The 13,101-nt window shown below is 53.4% G+C and overlaps 1 protein-coding gene across 1 annotated transcript in view; it reads left to right on the top strand.

The window, feature by feature from the left end:
• CACNA1B (calcium voltage-gated channel subunit alpha1 B) overlaps positions 1-13,101 on the top strand; it is a 432,602-nt gene that overhangs the window by 226,643 nt on the left and 192,858 nt on the right. The window contains exons 8-10 of the mRNA XM_054174438.1: positions 597-712; positions 6,806-6,862; positions 11,112-11,201. Of these exons, the coding sequence (XP_054030413.1) occupies positions 597-712; positions 6,806-6,862; positions 11,112-11,201 (263 nt within the window). The remainder of the gene's footprint in view (positions 1-596; positions 713-6,805; positions 6,863-11,111; positions 11,202-13,101) is intronic.

Genomic DNA, 13,101 nt, shown 5'->3' with positions numbered 1-13,101 from the left:
ATCATTACCCTCAGCCCAGAGCATCTGAGTTGTTCCACCTTCACCCCGGAGTACCCACCCTCCCCTGTGACTCTTGGTGCACTTGTGTTTGCCAAAGCTGCCTTCAGCCTGAGATGACTTAAAGAAAGCCTAACAGGGAAGGGCAGATCTCTTCCAACACCAGAAGTGTGCTGGGGTCTCTGGGACACAATATTGAACCTCTAGAGGAATTGTGCTGTGGGGTGGAGAGAGATGGAGCACAGGTGCTGCTATATTGCATTGCCTGCCTGGGTAGGTGTGTGTGGTTGTGTCAGGGTCTCATTGTCACAGGCATGGTGCAACCCTAGGACAGAAGTGTGTGCACATGTGGCATTTTCAGTCCCCTTCCAGGCTGAGAGAGTCAGAGAAATGGCAGAGCTACAGCAGCAGTCGTTTGTTGGGCAGCAACCCGCAGCGTGCTGTGGGTTCCACTCGCTGCTGCTGCTGCCACCGACTTCACAGGCTTCATGAATGCAGTCTGGACAGCCACAAAACCACAATCTGGCTGACACCAGAAGGGCTGTGTGTTCCCCCTGACCACTGGTGGCCTGACCTTTCTCGTTCTGCTCTCCCTGTAGTGAATTTGCCAAGGAGAGGGAGCGGGTGGAGAACCGCCGCGCGTTCCTGAAGCTCCGCAGGCAGCAGCAAATCGAGCGGGAGCTCAACGGCTACCTGGAGTGGATCTTCAAAGCAGGTAAGGCAAGGGGTCTCCTGCTCTTGGGCCAGTGTGCTTTGTGGCAAGTAGAGTCTGCTGATGGCACAGGATGAGGACCCCAAAACTAGTCCTTGTTATTGCTGGATAATGGTAACTCAAGACTTGGGGGTGTTGGTTGATGGAAAACTCTCCGTGAGCCAGCAGTGGTCCCTGGCAGCCCAGCAGGCAGCTGAGTGCTGAGCTGCAGCCAGAGCAGGGAGAGCAGCAGCACAGGGAGAGGATTCTGCCCTCTGCTCTGCTCTGCTCAGAGCCCACCTGCACCACTACCTCCAGTTCTGCTGTTCCCAGCACAAGAAGGACCTGGAGCTGCTGGAGAGGGTCCAGAGGAGGTCACAAAGCTGATCAGAGGGCTGGAGAACCTCCCCTGTGGGGACAGGCTGAGGGAGTTGGGGCTGTTCAGCCCGCTTGGAAACCTTAAAGCAGCCTTTCAGTGCCTGAAGGAGGCTACATGAGAGCTGGGGAGGGACTTTTGGCAAGGGCTTGCAGTGACAGGACTGATTGAAGCTGGAGGAGGGCACATTGAGACTGGAGATCAGGAAGAAGTTCTTTCCGGTGAGGACAGTGAGACACTGCAGACATGGGAAGGTTGTTGATGCCTCCTCACTGGAGGTGTTCAAGGCCAGGTTGGATGAGGCTTTGAGCAGCATGGTCTAGTGGAACACTCCATGGCAGGGGGGGTTGCAGCTAGATGATTGTTAAGGTTCCTTCCAACCCAAACCATTCTGTGAGTCTATGATAACTTCCAGACAAGGCCAGGTGATGACCTCTGCCTAGCTCTTCCTGGCTGAACAGTCAACAACATGAGACAAAGCAACCCACATTCCTGCAAGGGAATTCTCATCTTGATTTGCCTGAGAGGGAGAACAAGGATTTACAGACTGAGAACCCACAAGAGCCTTAAAAGCAAGATGGCTCTAAAGCCAAGGCAGAACCACAGCCCATTCTGCTCCAGCCACTGGACAAACCATTAATGAATTTGAGTTTGAAGGAGGACAAAAGCTGTAAACAAATGGGAAGCCAAACTATAAATGGGAAGGAAAGGGAAAGATTCTTTGTTTTGAGTCCAGCAGAACCACAGCATGAAGTGTGGTCACCTAATTGAGGACAGCTGCTGTGGAACAGTCACAGTGAATAAAACTCTGTCAATACAACTGGCACTCAGTTGTCACTCTGTATGGTGCTAGGGGAAAGAATGGATTCAAGCCACCATATAAACTGCTGCTGCTTCCTAGTTTGCATTTAAATGCTTCCAGACTTTTCCTTATGCCCAGACCACGGCATTGGGAAGGTCCAGCAGCTTCCCCACCCTCCCCATGCTCCCAGGGGACTTGCTCAGGGCACAGCTCCCTGCTCCTGTGGGTCCCCCTGCTCCTGTGGGTCCCCCTGCTCCTGTGGGCCCCCCTGCTCCTGTGGGCACAGCCCCATGGAATCATAGAACTGATTCAGTTGGAAAAGACATCAAAGATCATTGAGCCCAACCATCAACCTAAGACCACTGCCCCTGAGCACAGGCTGGCAGAGGAGTGCAGAGCAGAAAGCAAAGCAGCAGGAGCTGTGTGGGAAAGCTCTTCCAAACACTTGCAGCCAGGATGTGCACAGCAAACAGAGGCTGTGAATCCAGACAAAGCCATCCCCCAGACAGAGCAGCACCAGGATGCTCTGGGCCCAACTTGGACACAGCTGTTGCATGTGCGGTGCTGCAATGAGCTGCTCTGACCATAAATAGTATCATAGAATCAGTCAGGGTTGGAAGGGGCCACAAGGATCATCTAGTTCCAAGCCCCCTGCCATGGGCAGGGACACCCCACACTAGATCAGCCTGGCCAGAGCCTCATCCAGCCTGGGCTTAAACACCTCCAGGGCTGGGGCCTCAACCACCTCCCTGGACAACCCATTCCAGGGCTTCACCACTCTCATGGCTAAGAACTTCCTCCTCACCTCCAGCCTGAATCTCCCCACCTCCAGCCTGAATCTCCCCAACTCCAGCTTCATTCCATTGCCCCTAGTCCTATCACTCCCTGAGATCCTGAGCAGTCCCTCCCCAGCCTTCTTGGAGCCCCCTTCAGTTACTGGAAAGCCACAATGAGGTCACCTTGGAGCCTTCTCTTCTCCAGACTGAACAGCCCCAACTCCTTCAGTCTGTCCCCATAGGAGAGGTGCTCCAGCCCTCTGCTCATCCTCCTGGCCCTGCTCTGGACACTCTCCAGCACATGGAGTCATTTGGGTTGGAAAAGAGCTTTCAGGTCGAAGCAGCACATTTTAACACATCTGGCCTCTAGCTTCACCATGGATGTCAAAAGAAGGAATGATGGCATGACTTTGATTGTGGGCATGGCTTTTGTTAGACTAGACTAGACTAGAATAGAATAGAATTAACCAGGTTGGAAAAGACCTTTGAGATCATCCAGTCCAACCTATCACCCAACACCATCTGATCAACTAAACCATGGCTCCAAGTGCCACATCCAATCCCCTCTTGAACACCTCCAGGGATGGGGAGTCCACCACCTCCCTGGGCAGCACATTCCCATGGCCAGTCTCTCTTTCTATGAAGGACTGCTTCCTAGCATCCAGCCTGAACCTCCCCTGGCACAGCTTGAGACTGTGTCCTCTTGTTCTGGTGCTGTTTGCCAGTGAGCAACCCCCACTTTCTTGCTGTCTACAACTCCCTGAAGGTAGGGGTTGGTCTCTTCTCCCAGGCAAACAGCACCAGAACAGGAGGACACAGTCTCAAGCTGCACCAGGGGAGGTTTAGGCTGGAGGTTAGGAGGAAGTTCTACACAGGGAGAGTGATTGCCCATTGGAATGGGCTGCCTGAGGAAGTGGTGGAGTCACCATCCCTGGAGGTGTTCAGGGTGATAGGGTGCTTGGTGCCAGGGTTTAGTTGATTAGGTGGTGTTGGATGATAGGTTGGACTTGATGATCTTGAAGGTCTCTTCCAACCTGGTTTATTCTATTCTATTCTATTTTCTATTCTATTCTATTCTATTCTATTCTATTCTATTCTATTCTATTCTATTCTATTCTATTCTTAGCTCACCTGACATTTTAAACCCTCTCTTGGTTCTTCTTTCCTCATGTCTCTGCTGCACTGGTTTGCACTTTCTTGTTATTGGATGTTAGGAACAAGTTCTTTCCCAGGAGGGTAGTGCAACACTGGAACAGGTTGCCCAGGGAGCTGGTTGAGGCTCCATCCCTGCAGATATTCGAGGTGAGGCTGGCCAGGGCTCTGGGCAGCCTGATCTCGTTGAGGATGTCCCTGCTGACTGCAGAGGGGGTTGGACTGGATGACCTTTGGAGGTCCCTTCCAACCCAGACCATCCTGTGATTCTGCTCTCCTCTTTGGGTTTCCAGTCTTCAGGCCTGGGTATAATTTTTCAGCCTCCTCAACTCTCTGTCTTACTAATGCATCATTCACTCTCTTTCCCAGCTGATTAATGAAGAGGTTTATGTAAGATTTGTGTGGTAGTGCTGATCCCTCTGGTGCTCTTCTAGAGGGGTTTCAGCTCCACACTTTGATGTTTGGCCTATGGCTTGCTTGGATTTCCTTCCAGTTTTGAGTTAGCCTTCCATCTAGGCTGGCTTAAACAGACTTCAAAGCCAAATGTGGTGGGAGCACAGTGTCAGATGTCTTAGTAAGATCCCAAATTACATCTGTGTCAAGCATGTGAAGGGACTTGTCTTTTGTAATGATACAAGGAAGTGTGAAGGCAACCAGCTGCCAGCTCAATGTTTCATTTGCTTCAGACTGTCCTTCAGAAAACCCTCATGGAATTTTGCAGGATCGAGCTAAAATCTGTGTGGTTTGGGTGAAAGCACTGTGGGGTGGGTTGAAAACTGCCTGAAGGAGAGAGCTCAGATGGTTGTGGTCAGTGGCACAGAGTCTAGGTGGAGGTCCTGAACAAGAGGTGGTCCCCAGGGTCCAATCCTTTATGGTATCTTCAATAACCACCTGGAGGAAGGGTCAGAGTGGACCCTCAGCAAGTTTGCTGCTGACACAAAGCAGGAGGGGTGGCTGACATCCTTTCAGGCTGTGCTGCCATCCAGTGTGACCTGGACAGGCTGGAGAGCTGGGCAGAGGTGAACCTCATGGAGTTCAACAGGAGCAAGTGTAGGGTCCTGCACTGGGGAGGAAGAGCCCCTGCACCAGTACAGGTGAGGGCTGAGCTGCTGGGAAGCAGAGGAGAGGCTGAGGGAGCTGGGGTTGTTTAGCCTGGAGAAGAGGAGGCTCAGGGGTGACCTCATTGCCCTCTACAACTACCTGAAAGGAGGTTGTGGCCAGGTGGGGGTTGGTCTCTTCTCCCAGGCACCCAGCACCAGAACAAGAGGACACAGTCTCAAGCTGTGCCAGGGGAGGTTTAGGCTGGAGGTGAGGAGAAAGTTCTGGGGTGCAGATTGTGGCCAGCAGGTGGAAGGAGGTTCTCCTCCCCCTCTACACTGCACTGGTGAGGCCACATCTGGAGCACTGTGTCCAGTTCTGGGCTCCCCAGTTCAAGGGTGCAGCAAAGGGCTGTGAAGATGACTTTGGCACTAGAACATCTCTTTCATGAAGGAAGACTGAGGGACCTGGGACAGATGAGCTTGGAGAAGACCGAGAGGGGATCTTCTCAATACTGATCAATACTTAAGGGATGGGTGCCAGGAGGACAGGGACAGTCTTTCTTCAGGGGTGCCCAACTACAGGACAAGGGCCAATGGGTGCAGGCTGGAACCCAGGAAGTTCCATCTGAACAGGAAGAAAAAAACACCTCTTTGGTATGAGGGTGCTGGAAGCCTGGAGCAGGCTGCCCAGAGAGGTTGTGGAGTCTCCTTCTCTGGAGAGATTCCAAACCCAGCTGGACATTGTGCTCCTGGGCAAGCTGCTGGGGGTGCCCTGCTTTAGCCCTCCTGTGCAACCTGCTGTGAGTGAACCTGCTCTGCTAGGTGGCTTGGGCTGGATGATCTCCAGAGGTCCCTTCCAAGCCCTGTGATTCTGTGGCTCAGGCTGTGTGAACACTCTGCTTTCCAGCACTGGTGCAGGGTGGTTTTCACTGCAGATGGGCTTGTGGGGGATGACATTTGCCTTGTGAACCCTCAGGGACTGTGGTTGTCTTTCATGCATGTAGAAAATGAATCCATCTGGGGAGGTTGGGTTTGGTGGGGTTTTTTTCAGTGGTTTCCAAATTCTTTTACTGTAGCAAACTATAAACTTGTGTTTTGGAGGTGGGTGACAGAGGAATGGAAACCTCATGGTGGTGTTCCTGCATGTATCACACAGCCTGAGATCTGCCAGCCAGAACTGGCCCCATGGGATGCTTGCTATGGGTTTTGTTTGGGCAGTGACGTGATAGCTATCTGGGGACATTCTGTCTCCTCTGCTGTGCCACAGCTGACACACAGCAGCTGGCCCTGCCTGGCTTACCCTGTGCCATGAGACACAGAGCCCTTTCCTATGGCCTGAACCCTGCTCTTAATGGTGGAGACTGAAGAACAGTGTGGGTGCAGAGCATCTTGCACTTCTCCAACAGTGTCTCCAAAGGGCCTTGCACGAGGGACCTCCTCTGGCTTGTGGAGATCTGTGGTCTTTAGAATCATACAATCAATAAGGTTGGAAAAGACCTCAAAGATCAGCAAGTCCAACCTGTCACCCAGCACCTCCTGACAACTAAACCATGGCCACATCCAATCCCCTCTTGAACACCTCCAGGGATGGGGACTCCACCACCTCCCTGGGCAGCCCATTCCAATGGGTAGTCACTCCCTCTGTATAGAACTTCTTCCTAACCTCCAGCCTGAACCTCCCCTGGTGCAGCCTGAGACTGTGTCCTCTTGTTCTGGTGCTGGCTGCCTGGGAGAAGTGACTAACCCCCACCTGGCTATGACCTCCCTTAAGGTAGTTGTAGAGAGCAAGAAGGTCACCCCTGAGTCTCCTCTTCTCCAGGCTAAGCAACCCCAGACTTGGTACCACTGGGTGATAGAACGGGACAAGGCTGGCGGCAGCGGGCAGAGGTGCCTGCCGCCTCCAGCCGAGCTGGGTGTTGAGGGGAGGTGTGCTAAATGTGAGGCTGAACCTTGGTGTTTTCCTTTTTCCAGAGGAGGTCATGCTGGCAGAGGAAGACAAGAACGCAGAAGAGAAGTCTCCTCTGGACGGTAGGTCCTTTTGCTGTGCGGTTTTCCTCCAGTGCCACGTGAGAGGTTCACCTGCTGTACGCTGCCACGGCTCTCCGTTGTCACCAGGAGGGTGTGAGGACCACGCTCTGCATGCACTCGGCACCAGCTGGGCTACAGAAGTCCCTTTCTTTGCTTTTATCTCTTTCCCATCCTGGGCCTTTTGGAGGTTGCAGGTGGCTGATGAGCAGTTATGTGACACACCACTCTGGGATGGGGATCTGCCCTTGGGGTCGGCCGGTCCCTGCGCTGCCTGTGGGACCGCAGTGTGACCGGGGACAGCCCTCAGCCTCTGCCCGGCAGGGCTGGGCTGCGCCCACGGGCAGGCCTTGGTGGGGGTAGGCTGCAGAGCGGACGCCAGAGGAGAAATGCTGTGACCGAGAGAAGGCAGGGCTCCAAACTGAGGCTTCCAAACGGATTTGACAGCGAGACTAAGACCCCTGTTACTTGTAAGCAGTAAGACATAACAGGGTGTGGTGATCCTACCTTCCGACGTGTGACCCTAGCTCTGCAGGATGGCTGGAGGCACCGAGCTGCGAGGCCGCGGGGACTGCCCTCCCTGTACCTCCAGACCCACGTGAGCTCTTAGGATGCGGCAGCCAGTCGAAGCTCAGTTAAAGACTCTTCCCTCTCCCTTTTCTGACCATCTTTCGTCCTCCCATGTCTCCTCCTTTCCCCTCCCCTCCCTTTTCCCTCCTCTTTTTTTTTCTCCTCCCATTCACTGTCAGGGAGGGCCGCCTCGGAAGGGCCGATCCAGCACGGCACGGCGCCGGCAGAGACTAGCAGCGGCAGCAGCTACAACAGTGAGTGGATTGCAATCACCAGGGGCTTAGCCGGGACAGGGCCTCTCCCCGCAGCCCCCCGCGCCCAGGTCACCGCCGATGCTCCCCGGGTGCTTTGAACACCTCGCTCCGAGCCCCGCGGCTCCTTGGGACATCGGGCACCCAGCCGCTAGCCCAGCTTGGCCAAGGTGGTGACCTGTGCTCGAGGAAGACTCGGGGATGGAAGAGTTGGGGCTGAAGAAGGTCAGGGCTGAGGTGTGCTTGGCAAATCTCGGTGCGTGTGTGCGAGCACGTGGGGGTGTGTGCGCCGGGGAAGGCTGGCCGGCACCTGGGTGCAGCCAGGGCTGTTAGTCTGGAGCTGAAATGAGCATCTGGTTGGAAGAGACCTCCAAGATCATCAGCACAACACCACCATGGCCATTAAACCATGTCCTGAAGCGCCATGTCCACACGTTTCTTGAGCATCTCCAGGGATGGTGACTCTACCACCTCCTTGGGCAACCTGTTCCAATGCCTGACCAGGCTGAGTGGTGTAAGCAAACTAGAGGTGGGTGCAGGCTGTGGAGTACAGGCCCAGGTATACCAAGGCTCCCTCTGTGCTAGTAAGCTAAAGGAGCCCAGCAGTGTCCCCAGTCTTGAAGCCAGCTGGTATGGAGCAGCCCACATCCGTGGTGGTAAACTGCCTTAGTCTCCAAAAGAGAGGAGTTGCATCCAAGGTGCTTGCTGAGATGGCACAAGCTAACTGCTAAACACATGCAGGAGTGTTTTGGGGAAGGAGACAAACAAGAAGATGCTCAACTCATGCCAGGGAGTGTCATAAAACTTCAGTCTCAGGGCTGGTTATGTTCCAGTGCTGGGGATGGCCCCGGATGTGCTGGAAGCGTACTGGGATAGACGCAGTCTGAAGGACCCGAAAGTTAGGACTGAAGATTCAGCTACTTCTGGGTGGGGAAGGAAAGAGCAAAAGTGATTATCTCAAAAAAAAAAAACAAACAAGGCTTTAGAGCATCCTCTCCTCTCCAAGCCTCTTCATACCTGGGTGATGTTCTGGGTGTTTCCTTGAGGTGACAAAAGCAGTGAGGCTCTCCTCGGCTGCGGAGGAGGGAGCGCATCTGTTTCGCTGTCGAGGCAGGGAGATGTGTGCAGGGTGAGGCAGGGAGATGTGTGCAGGGTGAGGGGATCCTCTGGTAGGAGCCCACCCCCAGGGCAGTCGCTGCAGAGTGAGTGGGTTTGCTGTGTGTGCCTACTTGAACAGTCTGTATCACCACACCGTGGGGTGTCTTACTGCTGAGAGCAAACGGTGCTTAGTTACTGTGTGTCTTGAAGCTGTGACAAAACTGTTCTCAACCTACCTATTTTCTTCTGCTAGTTCTCAAGGTTTGGCAGGTAGGTGGTGACGGGAGCAGCCTCCTCGCTGTTCCCACCTTACCCCTCGTGCACGGGGCCATCAGTGCAGACCTCTCTGAGCCTTAGGCTGCAGTTCTGTCTCCCTGTTGAGTACAGAGGCACAAAATTACCCAGACTGGTAAAGACCTTGAAGCTCATTGAGTCCAACCATTAACCCAACACTGACAAGTCCTTCACTAAACCATATCCCTGAGCACTATGTCTACATGACTCTTAAACATTTCCAGGGGTGGGGACTCCCTGGGCAGCCTCTTCTAATGCCTGAGAACCCTTTCAGCAAAGAGACTCTTCCTAGTGTCCAATCTAAACCTCCCTCGGTGCAACTTGAGGCTGTTGGCTCTTGTTCTATCACTTGGTGCTTGGTTGAACAGACCAACCCCCACCTGGCTCCAGCCTCCTTTCAGAGAGCTGAAGAGTCAGAAGGTTTTCCCTTAGCCTCCTGTTCTCCAGGCTAAACAACCCCAGGTGCTTCAGCTGCTTCTCCCAGGACCTGTTCTCCAGGCCCTTCGTGAGCTTTGTTGCACTTTTGTAGACAGCCTCCATCACCTCAATGTCCTTGGAGAGAGGGCTCCAAAACCTATCCAGTAGCTGAGCTGTGGTCTCACCAGTGCTGAGTACAGGGGGACAGTCACTGCCCTGCTGCTGTTGTTACCCTATTGCTGATCCAGGCCAGGATGCTGTTGTCATTCTTGGCCACCCGGGCACACACTGGCTTACCTTCAGCCAGTTATCAATCACCACCCCCAGGTCCCTCTCTGCTGAGCAGCTTTCCAGCTACTTCTCCCCAAGCCAAGTGTTCTTGGGATGGTTGTGGCCAAAGTGCAGAAACTGGCATCTGACCTTATTAAAAAGCATTCAATTGGTCTTGGCCCATCAATCTGGTCTGTCCAGATCCCTCTGCAGAGCTTCCTGGCTCAAGCAGATCAACATTTCCACCCAGCTTGGTGTCATCTGCAAATTTACTATGGGTGCCCTCAATCTCCTCATCCAGACCATTGATAAAGATGTTAACAGGACTGGCCCCAGTACAAATTTATGGACTCATGGAATGGTTTGGGTTGGAAGGGACCTTAAAGATCATCCAGTTCCTACTGCCATGCCATGGTCAGGGACACCTTCCACTAATTCAACCTGGCCTTGAACACCTCCAGAGAGGGGACATCCACGACCTCCCTGGGCAGCCTATTCTTGTGTCTCCCCACCCTCACTGGAAAGAATGTTTTCCTAACCTCCAGTTTAAATCTCCCTTCCTCAAGCTTCAAGCCATTGCCTCTCAACCTGTCGCTCCCAGCCCTTGTTGAAAGTCCCTCCCCAGCTCTCCTGTAGCCCCTTCAGGTACTGGAAGGCTGCTCTGAGGTCTCCCTGGAGCCTTCTCTTCTCCAGGCTGAACAACCCCAATTCTCTCAGCCTTACACGAGAGGTGCTCCAGCCCTCAATGATGTAGCAACGTTTTCCCTCCCCATCGAAGATGCTCTTGGACACAAGAGTGTGTTTGCAAAGAGCTAAGAGCTCCCCAGAGGGCAGGAGGTGTGCAGTGGGTGCTATTAAGCCTCTCCCCAGTGATTGGTGGCACTTGCTCTCGCCGTGGCGTTTCTGCTCCTTAAGGCATCTCTGCCTACTGGAGCACTGTGAATGCTGCCTCCTTAATGGTGCTCACTGTAACCAGCATTAATGTCTTTAATGGATAGAAGCACTCAACTCAGAACCCACTGGGGCTCAGAAAGACTCCACGACCCTGCCCAGCCTTTCTGCTGTGCTAAAAGGTCCAGCGGCTGCAGGGACTCCCCCGCCCTCCCGCATCTGCTGAGGTGAAGCGTTGAAGCGTGCAGCCCTGTGCCTGGCAAACCTTCACCAGCTGGAAGGTCAAAGAAATAAACAAACCTGGCAGCAAAGCACGCAGAGGCCCTGCAAGGTTGTCTGATTTGCTCCAGCTTACCCTTGCGTGAGAGCTTGAAGCTGGCGCCGGGAAAGAAACGCTGGGAGGGGGAGAGAGAATCCCCTCCGAATGCTCACGGGGCCTTTTCTCTTTCATTTGCACACAGTGTTGAAAAGAGCTGCAATAAAGAAGAGCAAAAATGACCTGATTCATGCTGAAGAAGGTGAGGACCATTTCACAGACATTTGCTCCGTTGGTGAGTACTGGCTTCGCACTCCCCCGAGGTTCAGATCTCCACCTAAACCTGTTCATGTCATGTTCCCTCCGAGAGACTCCTTTGCTCCAGAAGCTGCACCTTCAAGAAGGAAAATTGTCACTGCTCCTGCAGCAGCACTCGACTTCCCCGAGCAAATGGCTTCCTGGCTTCACCCTCTCTCCCCCAAGCTGCCCTGCTCAGCTGCTGCATGCTGCTGCAACCCTTCCAGGGGGCCCTGCCAGAATGCCTGCAGCCCCCACGCTGTGTTGGCCATGCCCTGGTTCTGCTTGCAATATGCTCATTTATGCTGGTGAACCCTAAATACATCAAATGATCCTGCTAAGCCTCACCTGCTGTGGGATGAAGAGGAAGTGGAGAGGAAGGGTGTCTGCCACTAATGCTCAGGGTAGACTTGTGAAGCCTTTGCCATGTGGAAGTTTACTGGGAACTGCTGGGCAGTGGCCCTGATTCTCATCCTTGCTTTAGAAGAAGGTCTTGAAGCAGTTCTCCATGCTTTTGGAGCTCCACAGCAGTGTGCATGCAGCAACCCACACATCTTCAGGGTGGGCTGGGGTATCCTTCAGAGTGTAGCATTGATGGTGTGAGCTTGGCATCTTCAGCCCTGCAGAGCAAGACCCTGTCAGGCTAGAGAGGTGCTGCAAGTTCTGCAGCTAACAGAGAGCTCAACCCTCCTGAGGTGCTGCCAAGTGGAGAGGCAGGAGGCAGCTCTGAGCTTTACTACAGCAGGCAGGCTCTGAGCACGCAGCACCTCATCTGAGGGCAGCTCTTTGGACGTCGAGAGAAAGGCCTTTTAGTCACGAGCTTTTCCTTGCTGCCTGGAGAGACATCTTCCTGAGTGCTTTGGGGAGTGAGCTGCTTTGCTTATTCCTGTGCCCATTGTCTGCCTCTGTGTTTGGTTTTGCTGCTGAAGCAGCAGATGTTCTCATTCTCTTCCAAAGAACTGTCTTGGCACCCCACTTCCCACCCAACAGCAAATCCTGGATGCCTAAGAGGAGCAGCACAGGCAGTACATCTGAGAGCACATGTCCATGTTCACTTGCAAGCACGAGTGCCTCAGATGCTCTCTGGCAATCTGGCATTAACATTTTAAGAGTTTACAGCTGCTGCTGGATATCTTTCCTCCCCCCCCCAGCCCCCCTTCCTCTTTAAATGAAGACCTGCTTGCACGAAATGAATGTTACTCAGCATGTTCCTGACACCATCACCCCCTGATGAACTGCCACAACCCTCCTCCCCCCCCTCTTCCCAGGCTGAACGGGCTCCAGGTTTTGTGGTTAAACTGCTGACCCTTCTACAAGAGGTTTTGGTGCTGAAAGAGGGCAAAAATGCAGCGATTCTGTGCATTTTTGGTTCGGATTGGTTTCTCCTGAGCAGCTCAGCCCCCTGCATGGGTAACAAGGGATGGGCATTTGATCTTTTTTATACTTTTTTTTGGGGGGTGTGGGGGTGGGGTGGAAACACTTGTTCCCAGTTGCAATAATGATGAGATCTTTGCATTCACATCCAAGTCCCTCCAGGTTCTGGGCACCCATGCCACGCAAAGAGATCTTTGAATCCAGCCTTTCAGGTGGCAAGGGATGACGGAGCACCTGGACTGCTGCAGAGCTGGGAACTGTCCTGGCAGCAGATGGCAGGGAAAATAACCACAGTGCTTTCCACCTTCTGCAAGTGGTTCACCCACTTGGGAGAAGTGGCTTGGATTTAGATATATCTATTTGTTTTTTTCTTTCTCCTTTTTTGGTTTTGATTCATTGGATCAAGACAGGAGAGGAGCAAGCGGATGAGGCAGCTCCTTCCGCAGGCTCTGCACGACACAAACAGATCCCATCACAGGGGTGATTATGCAGGAGGAATGTTTGGGAGAAAAGGAGGGTTGTTG

This window comes from Dryobates pubescens, chromosome 29, assembly GCF_014839835.1.
Source record: "Dryobates pubescens isolate bDryPub1 chromosome 29, bDryPub1.pri, whole genome shotgun sequence".
In the NCBI taxonomy this organism is placed as follows: Eukaryota; Metazoa; Chordata; class Aves; order Piciformes; family Picidae; genus Dryobates; species Dryobates pubescens.
This window is presented reverse-complemented; position numbering and strand designations above follow the sequence as displayed.